The sequence below is a fragment of the Xiphophorus maculatus genome, chromosome 16, assembly GCF_002775205.1.
Source record: "Xiphophorus maculatus strain JP 163 A chromosome 16, X_maculatus-5.0-male, whole genome shotgun sequence".
Taxonomy (NCBI): domain Eukaryota; kingdom Metazoa; phylum Chordata; class Actinopteri; order Cyprinodontiformes; family Poeciliidae; genus Xiphophorus; species Xiphophorus maculatus.
The window spans coordinates 18,144,365-18,161,428 of NC_036458.1; the positions used below are offsets into that span (position 1 = coordinate 18,144,365).

Below are 17,064 nucleotides of genomic sequence, written 5' to 3' on the forward strand. Positions count from 1 at the left end.
AAAGAGTTAGTCCAATTAACTTTCTATTTTCTGTTCAACCAACCTGCAGGTAAGACACTGACTGTTCATACCTTATTCCAGGTAACCAACCTAAACGAATCTGAACCGTGTTCTTCAAGTAAAATATTCAGACACCACTGTCATAGAGGAGACGAATGGGTTACAAAGAACCCAAATGTGTATTTTGTTTTAAAAAAAATTTGAAATACGTCTTTCATCCTTTTTTTAATTTTTATTTTAGAATTACACGTCACACAAACTAAACATAAAACAACAAAGGTGTAGAATTGATCATTCACTGTTCTTTTATATTAGCGTCTTTGCAAGTCTCCCGCTGAGGCTTGACGCCCCGTCGTCACGTCTGTCAAACGCGCGCTCAGTCACAGGAGCCGTCCTTCCAGCCGTCTTTCCACCTCTCATCCACCAGCGAGCAGTCAAACTCGGGCTTCCCCAGCCGGACGTTGACTTGGTTGTGAAGGCGGCAGAGCCACTGCGAGAGAGCGTGGCGGCTGCTCGTATCTGGACGGTTGGTCTTCAGTCTGCAGGGAGGAAATGGGGTTTGATTAGAGCCGTCGTTGGTTTTACACTTTATGCTCTCATGATGGACATCATGACGCCGCCGAGTGTGTCGATAGATGTAATATTCAATGATCCCAGCCACACAGCTAAGCTGACCTTAAGAATGGATAAGGAAGGTAAACATTATGCTTCTGGGATGACCCCAACGGAAACTCATTTAAAGAGGGAGCATTATGTGTTTTCTAGCCACAGAGTGTTGTTTTATAGCACAATCAAGTAACCATGTTGACTTCAGTTGTTATAAAAAATACTATAAGTGTGTATAACACAACTTACAAGAAATTTGACTTTGTAACTTAACGCTTTGAAATTGAGCCTCTGTCTCTTTAAAAACTCCTGCTCTTTCTGAAACGCCGCCTTCAGGAAGTCATCACAAAATGGCTCCTCTATTAACCCTTTAGCAACACTTTTAACCAGCGTGTCACTGAGAAGTAGCTCACTCAGCAGGTGCGTAGTTTCGCCAGGTGTTTGCTAATTGCTCCAGGCTAGTCTAGAGGAGTTGACTGTGGGAGTTGCTAGAAACTGCAGCTGCGAGGAGGAGCTGCGTCTCAAAGGCGGAGCTCGGTCCACTCGCTCGTTTTGCACAGCTGAATGGTTGCTACTGGAGACGAAAAGATTTCTCTAACATGGTATGTTTTTGACTAGGGAATACCTTAATACTGTGATGTGAGGCTCAAAGCTATTTTACATAATTCTGCCCCATTAAACGAACCAGCTATGCCAAGATAAAGTTAAAAGTTTTGCCATAATCTTGTAGATGACAAGAAGTTTGTGGTTTCTCTGCAACTTGCAACGTGTCTGATTGTGAAATCTAGACTGGATAAGAATAAACACACAAATTCGAGACTGTGTACCCAACTTATGTTATTTACATCCTTCAACGAAGCTTTAATAGCACCAGATTTAGATGATATTCTTGACCATGATGAGAGTATGTAAACTCCCCTGGGCCTTTGACGGTAGTGATCCGTGGTCTGACCTGCTCCTGAGATCTTCTGCACATTCTTCACAGGGGTAGAACTTGGAGAAGAGGTTGATTAACTGCCCCATGTCTTGCTGCTGGATGGAAGACGGATGATCGGGATAGTACGCTGCCATGGTGTGCAGAAACGACCAAGTGCTCCGTCCCAACTCCTCTCTGTCCAGTGGGCACTGAGGATCTGGCTGCTCTGTTTCTGAACCGTGCTTCTGCTGCAGAAGAAGAGAAACAGTAAAACCCAGATAAGTCACTTAGTTACAAAACTTAGCAGGAATTATATGTGGGTGAAGCAATGCTCTGAGGTCAACAACTCATGATAAGAGATAGTGGTAGTATGGGCTGCGGGTACGATTCTTCAGCAGGAAAAGTAAAGTATAGTGAAGTCCTGCAATACTGATCCACCGGTCAGTCACTAAAGAGTAATCGGTGCATCTCTCCCAAGACGACTCCACTCAAAACTAAAACCCCTACTGCCTACACCCTTTTACCCACCTGTGCAGCAGCTGCTGTGCTCTGCAGTTTCATCCAGGACTTAAAGTCCGTACAGGCTCTACACGGCTTCTTTTTGACCTCCGCACTTTGCTCATGTCCTTTCCCGGAGCTGTCCTGCGGACGTACCGGGAAGGGAAAACCTTCAAACCCAGGCGGACTGGCGGATGACGGTCCTTTGCTTGCTGGCTCCTCAGCCATGTTTGCGTTAGTTAAGACCTCTGACAGACCTGCTGGATCGATAAATAACAAGAATGACTGTTGGACAAAACTAAGGTAGTTATGACTGGAGACATCGCTGGTTGCTAGTTTTCTCTGCGCAGTGAGTACATCGTTACGGTTAAGCCGGCGACTAATGCAATTCCGTGTAATGTATGAAGCGGTCAGGTTTTGTAATCGCGAGTTTCCTTGTTTCTACCGGACGTTTTACAGGAACGGAACTGTTTCCTGGTGTTGTGTCGAGTAGGAGGTTCCCCGACAAAATGAGTTTACCGACCAGATGCGCTTATACACGACTTTTTACGGCCGCTTTTTTAACTTGACGGCGCATTCAAACCAAACCTCCGACAGTTGATATTTTCAAGTAACTCAAAGGAATCAAGTTACGTTTATTCCTGAACTCACAACAGTCTTATGATATGAATGATAATATGATAATGATCATTCATTTATTATAACATTTCTAAGCACTCTTAATTAAACTCTGCGAAGATGAAATGCCTAACTAGGTAAAGTTTTTTTTGCACATCAGCTACTATTGTCATTATTCATATAAATGTTTTACTTTAATTTATGTATTACTGATTAATTTGATTTGTGTCTACATGCCTTCTACGTCCCAGCCGAACAAGAATAATAAGACAGGAAATTGAATAAATATTTCTCAATCTCAAACATTTGTTTTATTTTTTTATATAACATTATTGTATGCCTCAAGCTTTTAAAAAAGTTACTTATATAAAAGCGACATTGATTATATTTGATAATAACACTTGTTTTTCTCGGAAAATTTTGTTTTACTTATTTTAGTAAAAATGATCTAGTATACAATGTGTACCTAAACGCACTATTAGAATTTTGTACGTCGCCGTAAACCTCAGTGTAGAAGCGCAATGACTTGACAGGTCGGGGATACATTTTGATGGTGGAACTTTCTCCTCACCCCACCGGCCAGCAGTGTGTGTATGCTGCTGAGTGCACCCTCTGTTAAAGTAAATTCCTCCTTTAATTTAACTTTGTAAATCACTGACAATATGGGGGGTTTTTTTTAGTCATATGTTTGTTTACGTTTATACCCGTCTAAGGAGTGCTTTTAATGCTGTTTCTCAGCTGCTACCAGTTTGTGGTTAGCCCCGGCTGGCTAGCAAAGTTGACACGTTTCTCTTGTGATTTTTTTCCCCCTCCTCTCCCCGACAGATTGGCTGCTCAACGCCCGGATTGCTGCAATGGGTATTTTGGAGAAAATCGCGGAAATAGAGAAAGAAATTTCTCGGACACAGAAAAACAAAGGTAACAGAAGGGCGAGGGGGGGAGCAGGGCTGCTAGCTGCTAGCCGCACAGCAGACGTACATAGAGCCAGCTGCAGGTGTGGGTTTCTGTCCAAGGTTATACCGAGGTCCAGGAACTACAAGAGTACTGTGCTAATGAGGACCGACAACTTTCTGGAAAGCAAAAATGCGCTTTACGTGCTTAGGATCATGATTTGACGGACTGTTTTCTTCACACACACATACAACCTGTAAATTTTATCTGCCATTATTTATCTATAATCCATTCCCTAACATTCTTGTATATTCAGTCTAATCTGTATAATCTGTGCATATAGCTCCCATATTTATATTTATACACAATATCTATATCTCTTTGCTATAACCCCTTATAGTCCATACATACATAGTCTTGTACATCTGTAAATAAATATTTATATCTCGTAGAGCACTTCTGGATAGATGCAAACTACATCTCGTTGCTTGTACTTGTGACAGTGCAATGACAATAAAGTTGACAATATTCTATTCTATTCTAATGTTAGTGTAGGAATGCCAGGTTTGCCCACGAACAGATTAATAGTGTTATGTCTCAGCTGTTAATGTGAACAGTCACGCACACTTATGGCTAATTTAGACACATCAATTAACCTAACAGCGATTGCCTTGGACTGTGGGAGTAAGCCATTTATCAGATTTAGCTCAAATGATGTAACTCGTGTATTTTATCAATGAGTTACAATATTATATATGTATTGCAAAAACACAAAATCTTGCCAAGTAGTTTTGGTCTAGTTTCTAGTACAAATATCAAAGACAAAACTGACTTACAAGTAACTTCAGCAAGATATACAGGCTTGTTTTAATTAAATAATTAATATTGATGAAAAAGTACTAGTTCCATTGGCAGATAAATTTACTTATAACATGGGAAAAATGTCTTGTTGTAAGTGAAATAATCTGCCAATTGAACAAATACTTTTTCATCAACTTAAAATAAGCCTCTATAACTTGTCAAAAAGTTACTTGTGAGTTTGTCTCATTTCAAGTTTACTAAGATATTTGCTCTAGAAACTAGACCAAAAATACTTTGTAAGATTTTGTTTCTGCGGTGTGTGTGTGTGTGTGTGTGTTCTTTCTTCAAATCATCAGGATTCAATAGGATAGCAAAGGCCAGATCATGTCCTAGTTTAACAATTCTGTATAAAATTTGTATTTAAATATTTATTTTTATGTAACGCTCACGTTTTCTTAGGGACTGAAATTAATTATTTAAAAGACAAAGTTAGAAACCATTTCATTAATGTGCTTCTCTACGCAGCCTCTGACAATAAACATTTGCAAAATTATTTTTTTTATTATTTTAAGTTGCATTTCAAAGCATTTCCACTGAATCCGGCGTAAACCTTTAATCTCGTCGCACCAAGCAAACAATTAGCTTCGTGGGAGCACGATTTGTATTTTACTAAATGCTTTTTATTCCTTTCATCTCTGCAGCCACAGAGTACCATCTGGGTTTGCTAAAGGCCAAGCTAGCCAAATACAGAGCTCAGCTCCTGGAGCCCTCCAAATCTGCGGGGCCCAAAGGCGAGGGCTTCGATGTCATGAAATCAGGAGATGCTCGTGTTGCGCTCATCGGGTTCCCTTCAGTCGGTAAGGTAGGTGGATGTAACCTGGTTTGGGAGCTGCTTTAGATGCTTATCGCAGCAACAATCTTCCGAAAATCATTCATCAAAGCATCAAAATCATCATCAGTCATAAGTTAGCGAGTTAAGGGCAATGAGAGATACATTTGAAGATTTATTATTTCTTTTTAATCCCTAAAATGTTAACATTGACCTTCTCTGGGCAGTCCACCTTCCTCAGCTTGATGACGTCGACAGAGAGCGAAGCTGCGTCCTACGAGTTCACCACCCTCACCTGCATACCGGGCGTCATCGAGGTAACCTCCAGGAAACGTAACATTTTTTTAAACGGTGTAATTTGTCAAAGTTACAAAGTGTTACTTTGCTTTTTTGTCTTCTGCTGTTAATTCTTGCTCTTCAGTACAAAGGCGCCAACATCCAGCTGCTCGACCTGCCAGGAATCATAGAGGGAGCCGCTCAAGGTGCAATAAGTTTCACAGTGAATCAGAAAAAGATTCAAATAAGAACGAAATATTAAGTTAAGAAACTCAACCGAACCAGATGTCATTATTTTTTATTAGTTATCAGATTTTAGGCACAAGAAGGTCTTAATTTTTGTCAGAGATGTTGTACTGACGGGTAACTTTGTCGCAGGAAAGGGTCGAGGCCGACAAGTCATCGCCGTCGCCAGGACAGCAGACGTTGTCATCATGATGCTGGACGCCACAAAAGGAGAAGTTCAGAGGTGTGTGTTTGTGTATATGTGTGTTAAAAAATGTGTGGAAGACGGTCATCACTGACTTTGTGTTTTTTGTTTCGCAGAGAACTACTAGAAAAGGAGCTGGAGTCAGTGGGCATCAGACTTAACAGGATGAAGCCAAATATTTATTTCAAGGTATCACTTCCATTAACTCAGATCGACTCAACAGAGTTATTTAGCTTTTAAGATGAAAGTAGGCTGATCTGTTGTTTAGGATTAATTAGCAAAATTGTTGAGTCCGTTTATTTAACTGATGCATTCAGCTTAATGAAACCATTTTAGCAATTTGCACGGTCAAAGATAACAAAACACAGATGTGAAATGTCTATCGACATCTTCCAATGCTCCGAGGATGGAGGTTCTCCTTCCATCCTTGCTCTTTTTGATTTGACATTAAAATCTCGCCCACTGTAGAAACAACAGCCATAAATTCATGATGAACTGTCATATGTTCTATATTTTACCAGGATTTAAAGGACTAAAAACCCTGGAAAGTTGGGAAAAATGAAAACTTGTAGAAGCGATTCGTTGTGTTAGTTTTGTGTCGCCAGATCAAAAATGTTATTTTCTCTCTCCCTCTCTCTCGTTGCAGCCTAAGAAAGGTGGCGGCCTCTCTTACAACTCCACCGTTCCTCTCACTCAGTGCTCGGAGAAGCTCGTCCAGCTCATTCTCCACGAGTACAGTATCCTTCGAGAGACGACAAGCAGAAAACAAAAGCCGTGCAACACGTATCAAGCTTCCGAACTCACTTCATCCACTTCACCCGGTTTACGTCCTTAACTTCCCGTTTCAGAAATCTTTAACGCGGAAGTGCTCTTCAGGGAGGACTGCACGCCAGACGAGTTCATCGACGTCATCGTCGGGAACAGAGTTTACATGCCGTGCCTTTACGTACGGCAGATCTTCTTCACTCGAAATTAGAACGCAACTGTGAGACGCGAGTTCCCTGATGTTTTTCTGTGCCGTCAGGTGTACAATAAGGTGGATCAGATCTCCATCGAGGAGGTGGACCGCCTGGCACGCAGACCTCACAGTGTTGTCATCAGGTCAGACACCTCTCGTCCATCATCGTATGTGTTCATATATTTGTGAATCTCATCTCTGTCGCCATGGTTTTGTCCCAGCTGTGGAATGAAGCTGAATTTGGATTATCTTCTGGAGACGTTGTGGGAGTACTTGGCACTTATTTGCATTTATACAAAGAAAAGAGGAGGTATTCTGGTTGATTTAGACAACTTCTGCTTTGCTTTGGATATACAGTAGATCCCTAAACGAACCTCCTTATTCTTCCCCTCCGCGTTAGAGCGACCCGACTTTGGTGACGCCATCATCATGAGAAGAGGAGCTTCAGTAGAGCATGTGGTCAGTATACATTTCCTCAAGGCAGCTGGAACATTTACACGTGTATAATAAGTAGTGAGAAAAGCGATTTCAAATGTTTTTATTTTGTAACCTACAGTGCCACAGAATCCACAGAACTTTAGCCAGCCAGTTCAAATATGCCTTGGTGTGGGTAAGTCTGCTTTACTTTTTCCTTTTTTTCCAATAAACATTATTGATTTTGTGGGGCTAACTTAGAAATATTTGCGTTTCTGTATGACGGTAAATGTGACTTTTTGTTACTCGCCACATCGATCACATTTGTGTATTTCCACAACAAACTGGAGGGACCGATTGACGTAATTTGACAGTAAACAGATAAAAAGTGTTTTGTTTTGATTTGATTGATAAACTAATATTTAAGCACAACGATTTTCTTGGAAGGTTTAATTTGTGTGTCACTCTTGAGTCTTGGGGGCCACATTAGAAGCTATGGTGGGCCAGATTTGGCCCCTGGGTTTTGAGTTTGACATGTGTGCTGTAACATGACCTTAAACATGCCATTCATGCTGACAAGCACTCCAATGGGGCTTAATTAATGCAGTGCCACATTGCCTTGGATATGTTGTTCCCTTAAATGTTGCAAATGATAAATTTGTTCAATGATCTAAAACGTTCTGTGATGAACTGCCGACCTGTCCGGGGTGTACCTCGCCTCTCGCCCGAAATATCTTGCTGGAGATAGACACCAGCACCTCTCCCGACAATACTAGGGACAAGGGTGTAAGAAAATGAACGGATGGATCTAAAATGTTTAGGTGTGATGAAAAAGATCAGGAGCAAAGATAAATTAGCAAATACTCTCTCACCTCCTGCACACTTCCTCTCTTCCTGTGTTTTATCAGATCTGTTGAGAATAAGAGTCTTTTTTTCTTCTCCTTGCCGTCACCTTTCACTCAGAGTCCGCTTTCTCTCGTCGTTTCAGGGAACCAGCACCAAGTACAGTCCTCAGAGGGTGGGCCTAACGCACATCATGGAGCACGAAGACGTCATCCAGATCGTTAAGAAGTAAAGCCGCTTCTGACTGAACAGAAAACGAACTGCGTAACAGCTATACAGCAAAGACGAGTAGCTAGCCTTCCTATTTTATATATGAAACCTAACAGCGAATGGAAGAAGAAGGGGGGAGAAATGTCGAGCAGATTCTGGTCACAACATGTAAGATAAGGAGACAGATCGATGGAAATAAAGTCCATAAAACATTTTAGAAAGTTGGCGTGTTTGCTTTATTTCTTATACTTCCTCCAAGCGAGTCACCTGGATGGTCATGATGTGGTTTTGCTCAAGTTGTTAAAGATCCCTTTCGGTGCTCATCATGTAGAACATGATGCCCGGTCCTCTTTGACCCCCCACACACCCACCGTCCCTGCCGCCCTGCTGTTGGAGCTCCACGGCAGGCTCGCCACTTTTCTGTCAAAGAATATGGGCTCCCATTGACTCGCGTGCACACACAAACACAATGGCGCCTTTAAATATTAACGAGCAGGTCTTCGGTCCAGGAGAGGGGGGCTGAGTGGGAGGCTTCGTCGGAAGAGGGAACGAGCGGACGCAAAGATGTCTTGAAGATGTCTCTTCTGTCCGTCCTGTGGATGAAGAGATGGTGTATTGATATAAGCTGAAGCGGAAAGAAGAGATGGAATATTCTGGAGCCTGACAGCAAGCAAAGGTAGCGTTAACTGGGCGTGTATTGTGCAGAGCAGGCATGACACTTGATGCTGCTTGGCTCCATATGGCGTGTCCAAGCAGCAGCCTGTGCGGTCGGGTTTAAGAAAGGAGGAAAAACGTTCATCTTTATGAACAATAATTGCTTCCTGTAGGGCTTCAGAGTGGGATCTGTTTTTCTTAAACCAGTTCTAGCGCCTTGGGAAAGTGTTATATTGGCATATTCTAAGTGTGTGTCAAACTTCAGGCCCGGGGGACAAATCCAGCCTGGCATAGCTTTTTATGTGGCTCCCTAGAGTCTATGACTGTCAAAAATAACAGTGGTATGCTTAAATATTACTTGATCAATCAAATCAAAGCAGTTTTTGTGTACTGCCAAATTACATAATTTTGAAAAGATGTTCAGTGTCATTCAATTTATGCACTAGTTGAATTTAGAGACAGCTATTTATTACCGTATTTTCCGGACTATAAGCTGCTACTTTTCCCCCACGCTTTGAACCATGCGGCTAATAGTCCGGTGCGGCTTTTCTGTGGATTTCTCTTCGACCGCCAGGGGGCGCTTTAGCAGGAAGTGAATCATTGGAAGTCAAAGAAGAAAGAGCTAATTTTCATTTAGAACAAGCACATGCTAGCAGCAGGCACGACTGAGAACTGTTTTCAAACTCGTACCCTCTCATCATGGAAACCACACGAAGAAGTTCATATGATGCAGCTTTTAAGTTGAAGGACATCGATCTGGCAGTACAGATCGATAGCCACTGCACGTAAACTCGGCCTGAACGAAACCATGGTTCGGCTTTGAAGACGGAGGGCTGTGTCCTTGTAGAAAACCAAGAGCGGCGGAGATGCCAACGGCTTACAGCCCGGTACGGCTTATATATGTACGTTTCCAGATTTTTTTTTTAAACTGTGGGTGCGGCTTATAGTGAGGTGCGCTCTATAGTCCGGAAAATACGGTATGTTTGTTAGCTTAAAAAATAGGTAGTTTTATCAATATAATCTGCCACAATCGGCCCTTTGAGGACATTCGTGATTTGATATGCCCCAAAATGAAAATGAGTTCAACATCCATGTCTTAGAAGAAAAACCGTAACGGTTTTAGAAACCTTTTTACTACAACAAAAAGCTGAAAAGTGTAGCTCTGTTAAGCCCCCTGAATCAAAACTTTAAGGAATACCTTTCAGCTGCAACAGACGATGTGTTTCTCTTCGAACTTTACCCACCCATTCTTTGCAAAATGGCTTACTTTCAGTCAAATTGGATGGGAAGTATCTGTGAAATAAATTTTTCAGCTAAAGACTAGCTATCAGTTTGATTTAAATCTGGGCTTTAGGTCATTCAAACACATGATTAGTGTTTTTCCTGTCAATATTGAACAGTTTTCTTGTTCATGCTGAAGAAAAGCATTCCCGCTGCACGATGCTGCCACCACCGTGTTTCACTGTGTGGATGGTGTGTTCAGGGACATGTGCAGTGTCAGATTACTGCCGCATAATGTGTTTCAGATGTAAACAAAACAGTTTAGTTTCTGCTTCATTGGAGCGCCTGATGTTTCAATTTTACTCCCATGTGCATCAAAAGTTTTCAATACCCAAAAGTAAAATAAAAAAATTACATTACATGATTTTTTTTTTATGTGGTCGACAGCGGATCAAGTAAAATTATACATAGATTCAGATCCTTAAAAACTATTTGTATGTTCTTCTTGGTAAGAGAAAGGCATCCATGTTGCAAACTCTTTTGAACTTGTCCAATCTAAAATGGGTTCTTTAGTGACTTGGAGACGTTTTTTTGTTTCACAACTTGTACTAATGTGTCCTAAATTAGATTATAACTACAAATTAAATGTGTAACAGGAAGTTTTAAGAGTCAGTCAAGGAGAATGAACACAAGAATGATCATAATATGAAAAATCTAGCAATCATTTTGTACTGGTTAAACTATTAGAAAATCTAATGCTTTAACATACTATTAAGTATTATTATAATAATAATTACAGATTTTTTTTTAACTAATTACCCAAAATGTCTTAGAAAAGTGGATGAGAATAATAAAATGATCTGACAACAACTCAGTACCTCAAAATGTTTGTCTCTTCCGCCCCCTTGTGGCTCCTTCTGATCATCACATGGGGCTGCAGTTCCCACATTCAGCACTCTGGTCAGATACTTTACTTTAAGCAAGTCTCTGAAAAATAGACAAAGGGAAGTGAACAGTTTTCTAAATGCTTTATGTATTTTCCTGGGCAAATACTGAAGATGTGACACTCATAATGTAAATTAGTCGGTGTACAGCTGTGGAAAGTGTAAATTTGCTCTCTCCTCAAAATAACTAATTCAACAAGATAGTTTAGTTTTTTTTGCTTCATAGCTTTTTTTTGTTTTGTTTTGTTTTAAGTAAATGTGTTACGTTTGGAGGTTAGTTTTTCCGCAGAAATGTGTAAAATCACTAAACTTTCCTTAGGCAGATTTAACCAGATAAAAATATGCAGAGCAACAGTATTTAGATACTCAGCATGGATTCATTAGTCAATACAAGAGCAGCAATCTTTTTGTTGTAAAGATGGGAGAACAACTGGACTGAATTTCCTTTATGTTATACTAATGCAGCTTTAACTGGTAGGTTTTTGTGCTTACATTGCTCTGTACATTGTGTACATCCATCAGGTGCTGTGGATTTCTGTGCAAAGTATATTTTGTCCCTTTAAAGGCACAGCATGCAGCAGAAAAAAGCATCTTGTGAAGACACACAGCTGTGACCCATATCGTAATTCTCCAGAGCAGATGGTTATTGCTGAGGAAACCAACTAGAAGATGATTTTTAGAAGAAAAAAATATTCCTCTTATATATAAAAAGTAAAGAGTTTTCATGGAACTTTATATTTCCAAAAGCAACTATTTAGGATTTAACATGTCGGTTCCCATGTTAGTGTTTTACCCAACCAAAAGTGGCTTTTAGGCTTTCGTTTAAACATTAATCCAAGGTGCGCTGAATCTCCATTTAATCTGAAATGATTTAGACTTTTTTCAGGCCAAACCAGGAGTAGCAAACAGTGTGAAAATAAATCTCAGTCCTCCAGATGGAGCCCCCTACAGGCTGAAGATCACAATGCTATCGGAGAACAAGATGAGCGCTTCACTTAAATTGACTCCCCAGTTGAGACAAAAACTGTTAGCTGGACACTACAAGGATTTGGGATACACTGAACACATTGTAGCTTTTGACCTAAATATGCGCATAACTGAAGCAAAAAATAATCAATTAAAAATAAATAAATAAAAAAGTAACAATAAAATAATTAAATTTAACCACAAATATTTATCTCATCATAAAAAAAACCTTTGCCTACTAGGCTTTACACATGCACACCCTACAACTGTACGTGTGTGTGTGTGTGTGTGTACCAGGTTTTCATATCCTTACGGGAACCTATTTCTGTCTACAATGTGGGGTTATGGGGACCATTGCTCCTTGTGGGGACATTTTCTTGGTCCCCATGAGGAAAATTGTTTTGAGTCAGTGGTTAGGTCTGTGATGGTTAGGTTTAGGGTAAATGTTAAGGTAAGGGTTAGGTATGTGATGGTTGGGGTTAGGGTTAGGATTATGGTAAGGGTGAGGCTGTAGAAATAAATGGAAGTCAATGTGAAGTTCCCCCAAGTGATGAAAACACGATTGTGTGTGTGTGTGTGTGTGTGTTTGAGCTGCACTGATAAGGTACACAAATGCCTCTCCAATCATTGTAAATCCAGGCCCTTTATAATAAATCCCTCTTTTGGGCTCTGACGTGCAGAGACAAGTGTTCCACATTGATAGCACAATGCGTCTGTTTTTGTGCACATGAAATCCTGCCATTAATGCACAATAGGTACGTGAAATTGTTTGCTAGCGCTGCACAAATATAAAGAAGTGAAAGATGTTTTCTTAGTAATCCAATCTCTGATGCACGGATTGATTTGCAAACAGCTCAATATTGCACATTTGTTTAGATAGATAAACAAATGTTGAGTCCTTGTGAGGGGGGGAGGTATCTGTACTATTTGTGGGTCCATTGTGTGTGCAGATGCTTGTAATTGTGCTTGGTGTTCACATGAAGCATTAGAGGCAGAGTACAGAGAAGGACTAGAGGTCAGAGGAGCTGCACACCGGACTGTGTTGATCTGAGAGCTTTGATTTTTACCTTAAACAGGCGGTTGTCATGTTTTCATGAATGATAAATCTCTAAGTGTTGATCATAAAAGAATAAGGTAAGCAATTAAAGAGCTGATTTTCTCATTGAGAGTGTTTAATCTGCCATATGCATATAGTTGACATTGTTCACATGAGAGCTAACTTGTCAGAAATAAAATATTTTAATAATTGATCAGTGCAGAGATACAGAAAATTGAATGTGATTACAATTGTTTTGTTGTTTTGTCTTGCTTAAAACAGTGTCAAAACCAAAGTGCTTCCAAACAGCAGCTATATGTTTATACATATACATTAAACTTTAATTTTCTTAGGTCTGTTTGCATATTAAGCAAGAATAATATGCATTTTACATATGCTAAGGAGTATGGTTAGTGATCTGAGTAAAACTGTAAATTTGTCAGCAGTTTTCTGTTGAAGATATACTTGCTATCATTAATATCATTAATATGATTTTATGTAAATATTTATATGTATTTTAATGCAATCTCAGCTTGGTGTTTTCAAAGCAGAGAGCAGTTGTGGATGAATCGTCATTCCTTATTTAAATTTTGCAAATATAGACACTGGGCATGTGTACTACCGTTGTGTTTCATTGTGGCAAACAGTTTGAATCTGGCAGGCTATTCATAAAATGTAATTGAAACCAGGTGATTTATAGTATTTTTTCAGTGACGGTGGAACATTACTGAGTTAACGGGATAAAGTTCTTTATTCTAGCTGCCTATTAATCTGAACACCCTCATAAACTCTAGCATCAGCGACATTGGTGCCTTTTGGCGGACATGGCAACCAGCCATCAAGTACATCATGTCCTAAGTGGATGTTTTTAATCCATTTTACTTTAGATCAGATGTGTGTCAATTTGCATCGGCAAATTTTGAATCAAGTTCTCAAATATTCAAGCAGGTTCTGAATCGTTTCCACCAAACGTCTGTGTATTTCGTGACATTAAAACCAATGTGAAGCCAGAGCTGTGTTTGAAGTCCAAGGCAGCTCTTTGATATATTAACAGCTTAAGAGCTGGTGCGTCTCCATTATCAAGTCACAGGATAATCTGAGAGTGAAGGTTAAGACCTGAATGGAGCGTAAAGGCTTTTAGGAAACCTGAGTGAAGCCTACTGTCTCATGTTCTGTCTTAAGGTTGACCTCTATCAGCCACATCACTCTTTCTTTCTTCCTCCTTTTCTACGTCAGTCATCTTTCTCCTCACATTTGCACAATTCACAATCAAAGTGATGCTCCAAAATATCAAATATTTTTTCTGTAACATTGCCTGATTTCTGTAGTTTCTATAGAAATATTTTGTGGACCTTAATTGCAGTGAAACTATTCAAAAGGCTCAATATCCTATTGACATGCAAAGTGTTAACAACTGATTCTTGGAATATATCAGCATTCTAGATAGTCTTTTTGATATTAATATTACTTGCACTGATATTCGCAATTTTTTCTTCTGTCCTATTCTATTCTATGCAGTGAGTATTTAAAAATGACATACATTTTCCGTGTTTCTTATTTGGTATTTGTGCTTCAGTCTGTAAATTTAAATCTAAATCTAAATAAATAAATAAATGTAATACCTTACATTCTTACAAGTGCAGTTATCAATATTCTTATGTTATATGATCTCATGCTCATGCATGGGGTTAAGGTTAGGGTTAGGGCATGCTCACACATGCTTAGTATTTTTTGCCTCTGATAGACTGCAAAGGGCAAAAGTTCATTTTAATTTTGTTGAGTCACCTCTGGTGATTGACATCATTCATTCTTCATCCTAGGCAGTCTTCATTACATACCTGAATCTTCATGTTGTGTGCTTGTTATTGATTGGCATAAAGAGGCAGAATCTCTTGGCTACACTACCTAACTTTACCCCATATTAACAGAAAATCACAGTTTTAGTCGACCTGAAACAACTACTGGCCATCATCTTTGTGCAGATGCTTCATTTATTTCTCTTTTTTGATGTAACTTCTTCTGAGTACCTTCTTTTTGCCATCGTCTCCACTTCTCCTATCTCTGCCATTGACCTGGTCAGCACCAGTTCACTCATTCATCCAACCATAACCAGAAGATGCTTATCAAACATTCCCTATAGTGTACATGTGGTGCTTTACATGTTTGTTGAATAACACTACTCGGTATATCTGATGTGGGCCCAGGAACTTTTGAACTTTTCCCTGTACCTACTTGCCATGAATATCCCCTTATCTACTGTATGTCTGTAGATAAATGATACCAGTGTCTGCTACGTTTACATGCCCATCCTGTAGGATATGTAGCGGATTGTTGTGGTCACTGCAATGTGATGCAGACTTCAGCTCAATAATTATTAGAGGTCAAAAATGTTTCTTGCCACATCTACTGTAGCTTTTTGTATTTTCACATAACAACCAAAGACGTAAAGGTTTTAAGGGGATTTATGTGAAGGTGACATGTATAACCCAAAGTGAAGGATGAGGAAAAGCGTGGTATGAATTTGGATTAGACACTCTTCGTCCAATGTCCAATTAGCCCTCAATAAAACCATGCAGTGAATCACATCTGTGCTCGAATGCATCAGATGTTTGGTTCACTGCTGTCACACTATTACTGCGGGACAATGCTTTCATTTTGACAGTAGTGGAATACATGGTGCCATATAGGAAAACTGTTCTCCAACATTGCCTTCCTTCGCATTTAAAACAATGCACAGTGTGATTAGCAAATAATCCAGCCCTCCACAGTGTCTTTGGACATGAGTTGAGTAACTGCATCAGTGTGCACCGCTGACTTAAACATCACAACCATGATCCAGTTACAACTCATAAAATTGCATGCAACTCAATGGCAATACCTGCAAAGGCTAGTTTCTTCAAAGCTATAGTGGAACCCTAGGGACTGCTGGGGGGGTATTCATAGAGCATTTAATAATTAGACGGTCAGTTTAACCTTTAAAGGAAAAAAAAAATAAAACCAAGTGGTGATGTCATGGAAAAGAATGGTACCTGGTCCTGAGATGGTGGAACACTGTGAATTATGCCCATTGTTCACTGTGATGAATCATGCATGGCACACATTCTTCAAAGACATTACAGGATTTCATGTTCCACAAAATCACTTTCAGACTCTTCAATTTTCTTGTGCTTCATAATTAATACACAACATACTTTTGTTGATCTATTACATGAAAGCCCAATAAAACAAATTCAGGATTGTCGTCATAAACTGATAGTTAGAGGTGGCAAAAAGAGGTCTGGTATGGACTGCACTGTGTGAAGGAGGATGTGTGAGATTAAGATGTAAAATAAAAATGTCACTTTCACCTGCTCTTTGGCCCCTGGCTGCCAACCTTTGACTTAAATCTTTTCTGTTTATTCCTATTTGTGCACAAGAAGGCCAGGGTTGGGTTGACCTGGGTTGTGATATATTTAGAGGAGCCTGTGATGAATGTTTCATCCTATCTGCGTAGGAGGAACACAGGGCACCCATTAAACATTCATTTCTGCCACTGAGATGACCTCCTGGAATATCAACCCATCATCGATGAATGAGCCCCAAACCTCCTTATCAATACACTAACGCCCAGCTGTACTCAAAATCAGTTCCCAACCCCATGTTACACCCTGAAGTTCAGCCAGAGAAAGGCATACATTTATTTATGTTTGTAAAGTACATAACCTACTAGAAAAGTTGATATTGTTTTATAGTTTATTCTTTCTAGAAACGTTATAGATTAGCAACTATTAACAACTACAGGCAACATGATGTGTCCGTGAAATCCACTGACTAAAGCTTCTAGGGTGTTACATTTGCAGTTGTGCATGTTATATGATTATATTTCAAAGTAAGAATATTTTTTTATACAATGCTATACTAATTTCTTGTTTTTGCATAGCCAATTTATTATATGAATCCTTTATATCTTCATG

The 17,064-nt window shown here is 39.7% G+C and overlaps 3 protein-coding genes across 4 annotated transcripts in view; 2 read left to right on the forward strand and 1 right to left on the reverse strand.

The window, feature by feature from the left end:
- Positions 1-191: 191 nt before the first annotated feature.
- gfer (growth factor, augmenter of liver regeneration) lies at positions 192-2,910 on the reverse strand. The gene is made up of 3 exons (XM_005806066.2): positions 2,051-2,910; positions 1,559-1,770; positions 192-539 (listed from the first exon to the last, which is right to left on the reverse strand). Exons 1-3 carry the CDS (start codon positions 2,246-2,248, stop codon positions 377-379), a joined length of 573 nt encoding a protein of 190 aa, XP_005806123.1. The 5' UTR covers positions 2,249-2,910; the 3' UTR covers positions 192-376.
- A 237-nt stretch (positions 2,911-3,147) lies between these two features.
- Positions 3,148-8,511, forward strand: drg2 (developmentally regulated GTP binding protein 2). Its single transcript, XM_005806065.3, has 14 exons — positions 3,148-3,258; positions 3,464-3,556; positions 5,032-5,192; positions 5,387-5,476; positions 5,581-5,641; positions 5,814-5,904; positions 5,982-6,054; positions 6,512-6,602; positions 6,714-6,811; positions 6,890-6,966; positions 7,045-7,133; positions 7,224-7,282; positions 7,380-7,433; positions 8,226-8,511. The coding sequence occupies exons 2-14, from the start codon at positions 3,493-3,495 to the stop codon at positions 8,310-8,312; spliced, it is 1,095 nt and encodes a 364-aa protein (XP_005806122.1). The 5' UTR covers positions 3,148-3,258; positions 3,464-3,492; the 3' UTR covers positions 8,313-8,511.
- Positions 8,512-8,831: 320 nt separating this feature from the next.
- Positions 8,832-17,064, forward strand: part of myo15a (myosin XVA) — a 53,327-nt gene continuing 45,094 nt past the window's right edge. For both annotated transcript variants that reach the window (XM_023349701.1, XM_023349702.1), the window contains exon 1: positions 8,832-8,966. The gene's annotated coding sequence lies outside the window, so the exon portion shown is untranslated. The remainder of the gene's footprint in view (positions 8,967-17,064) is intronic.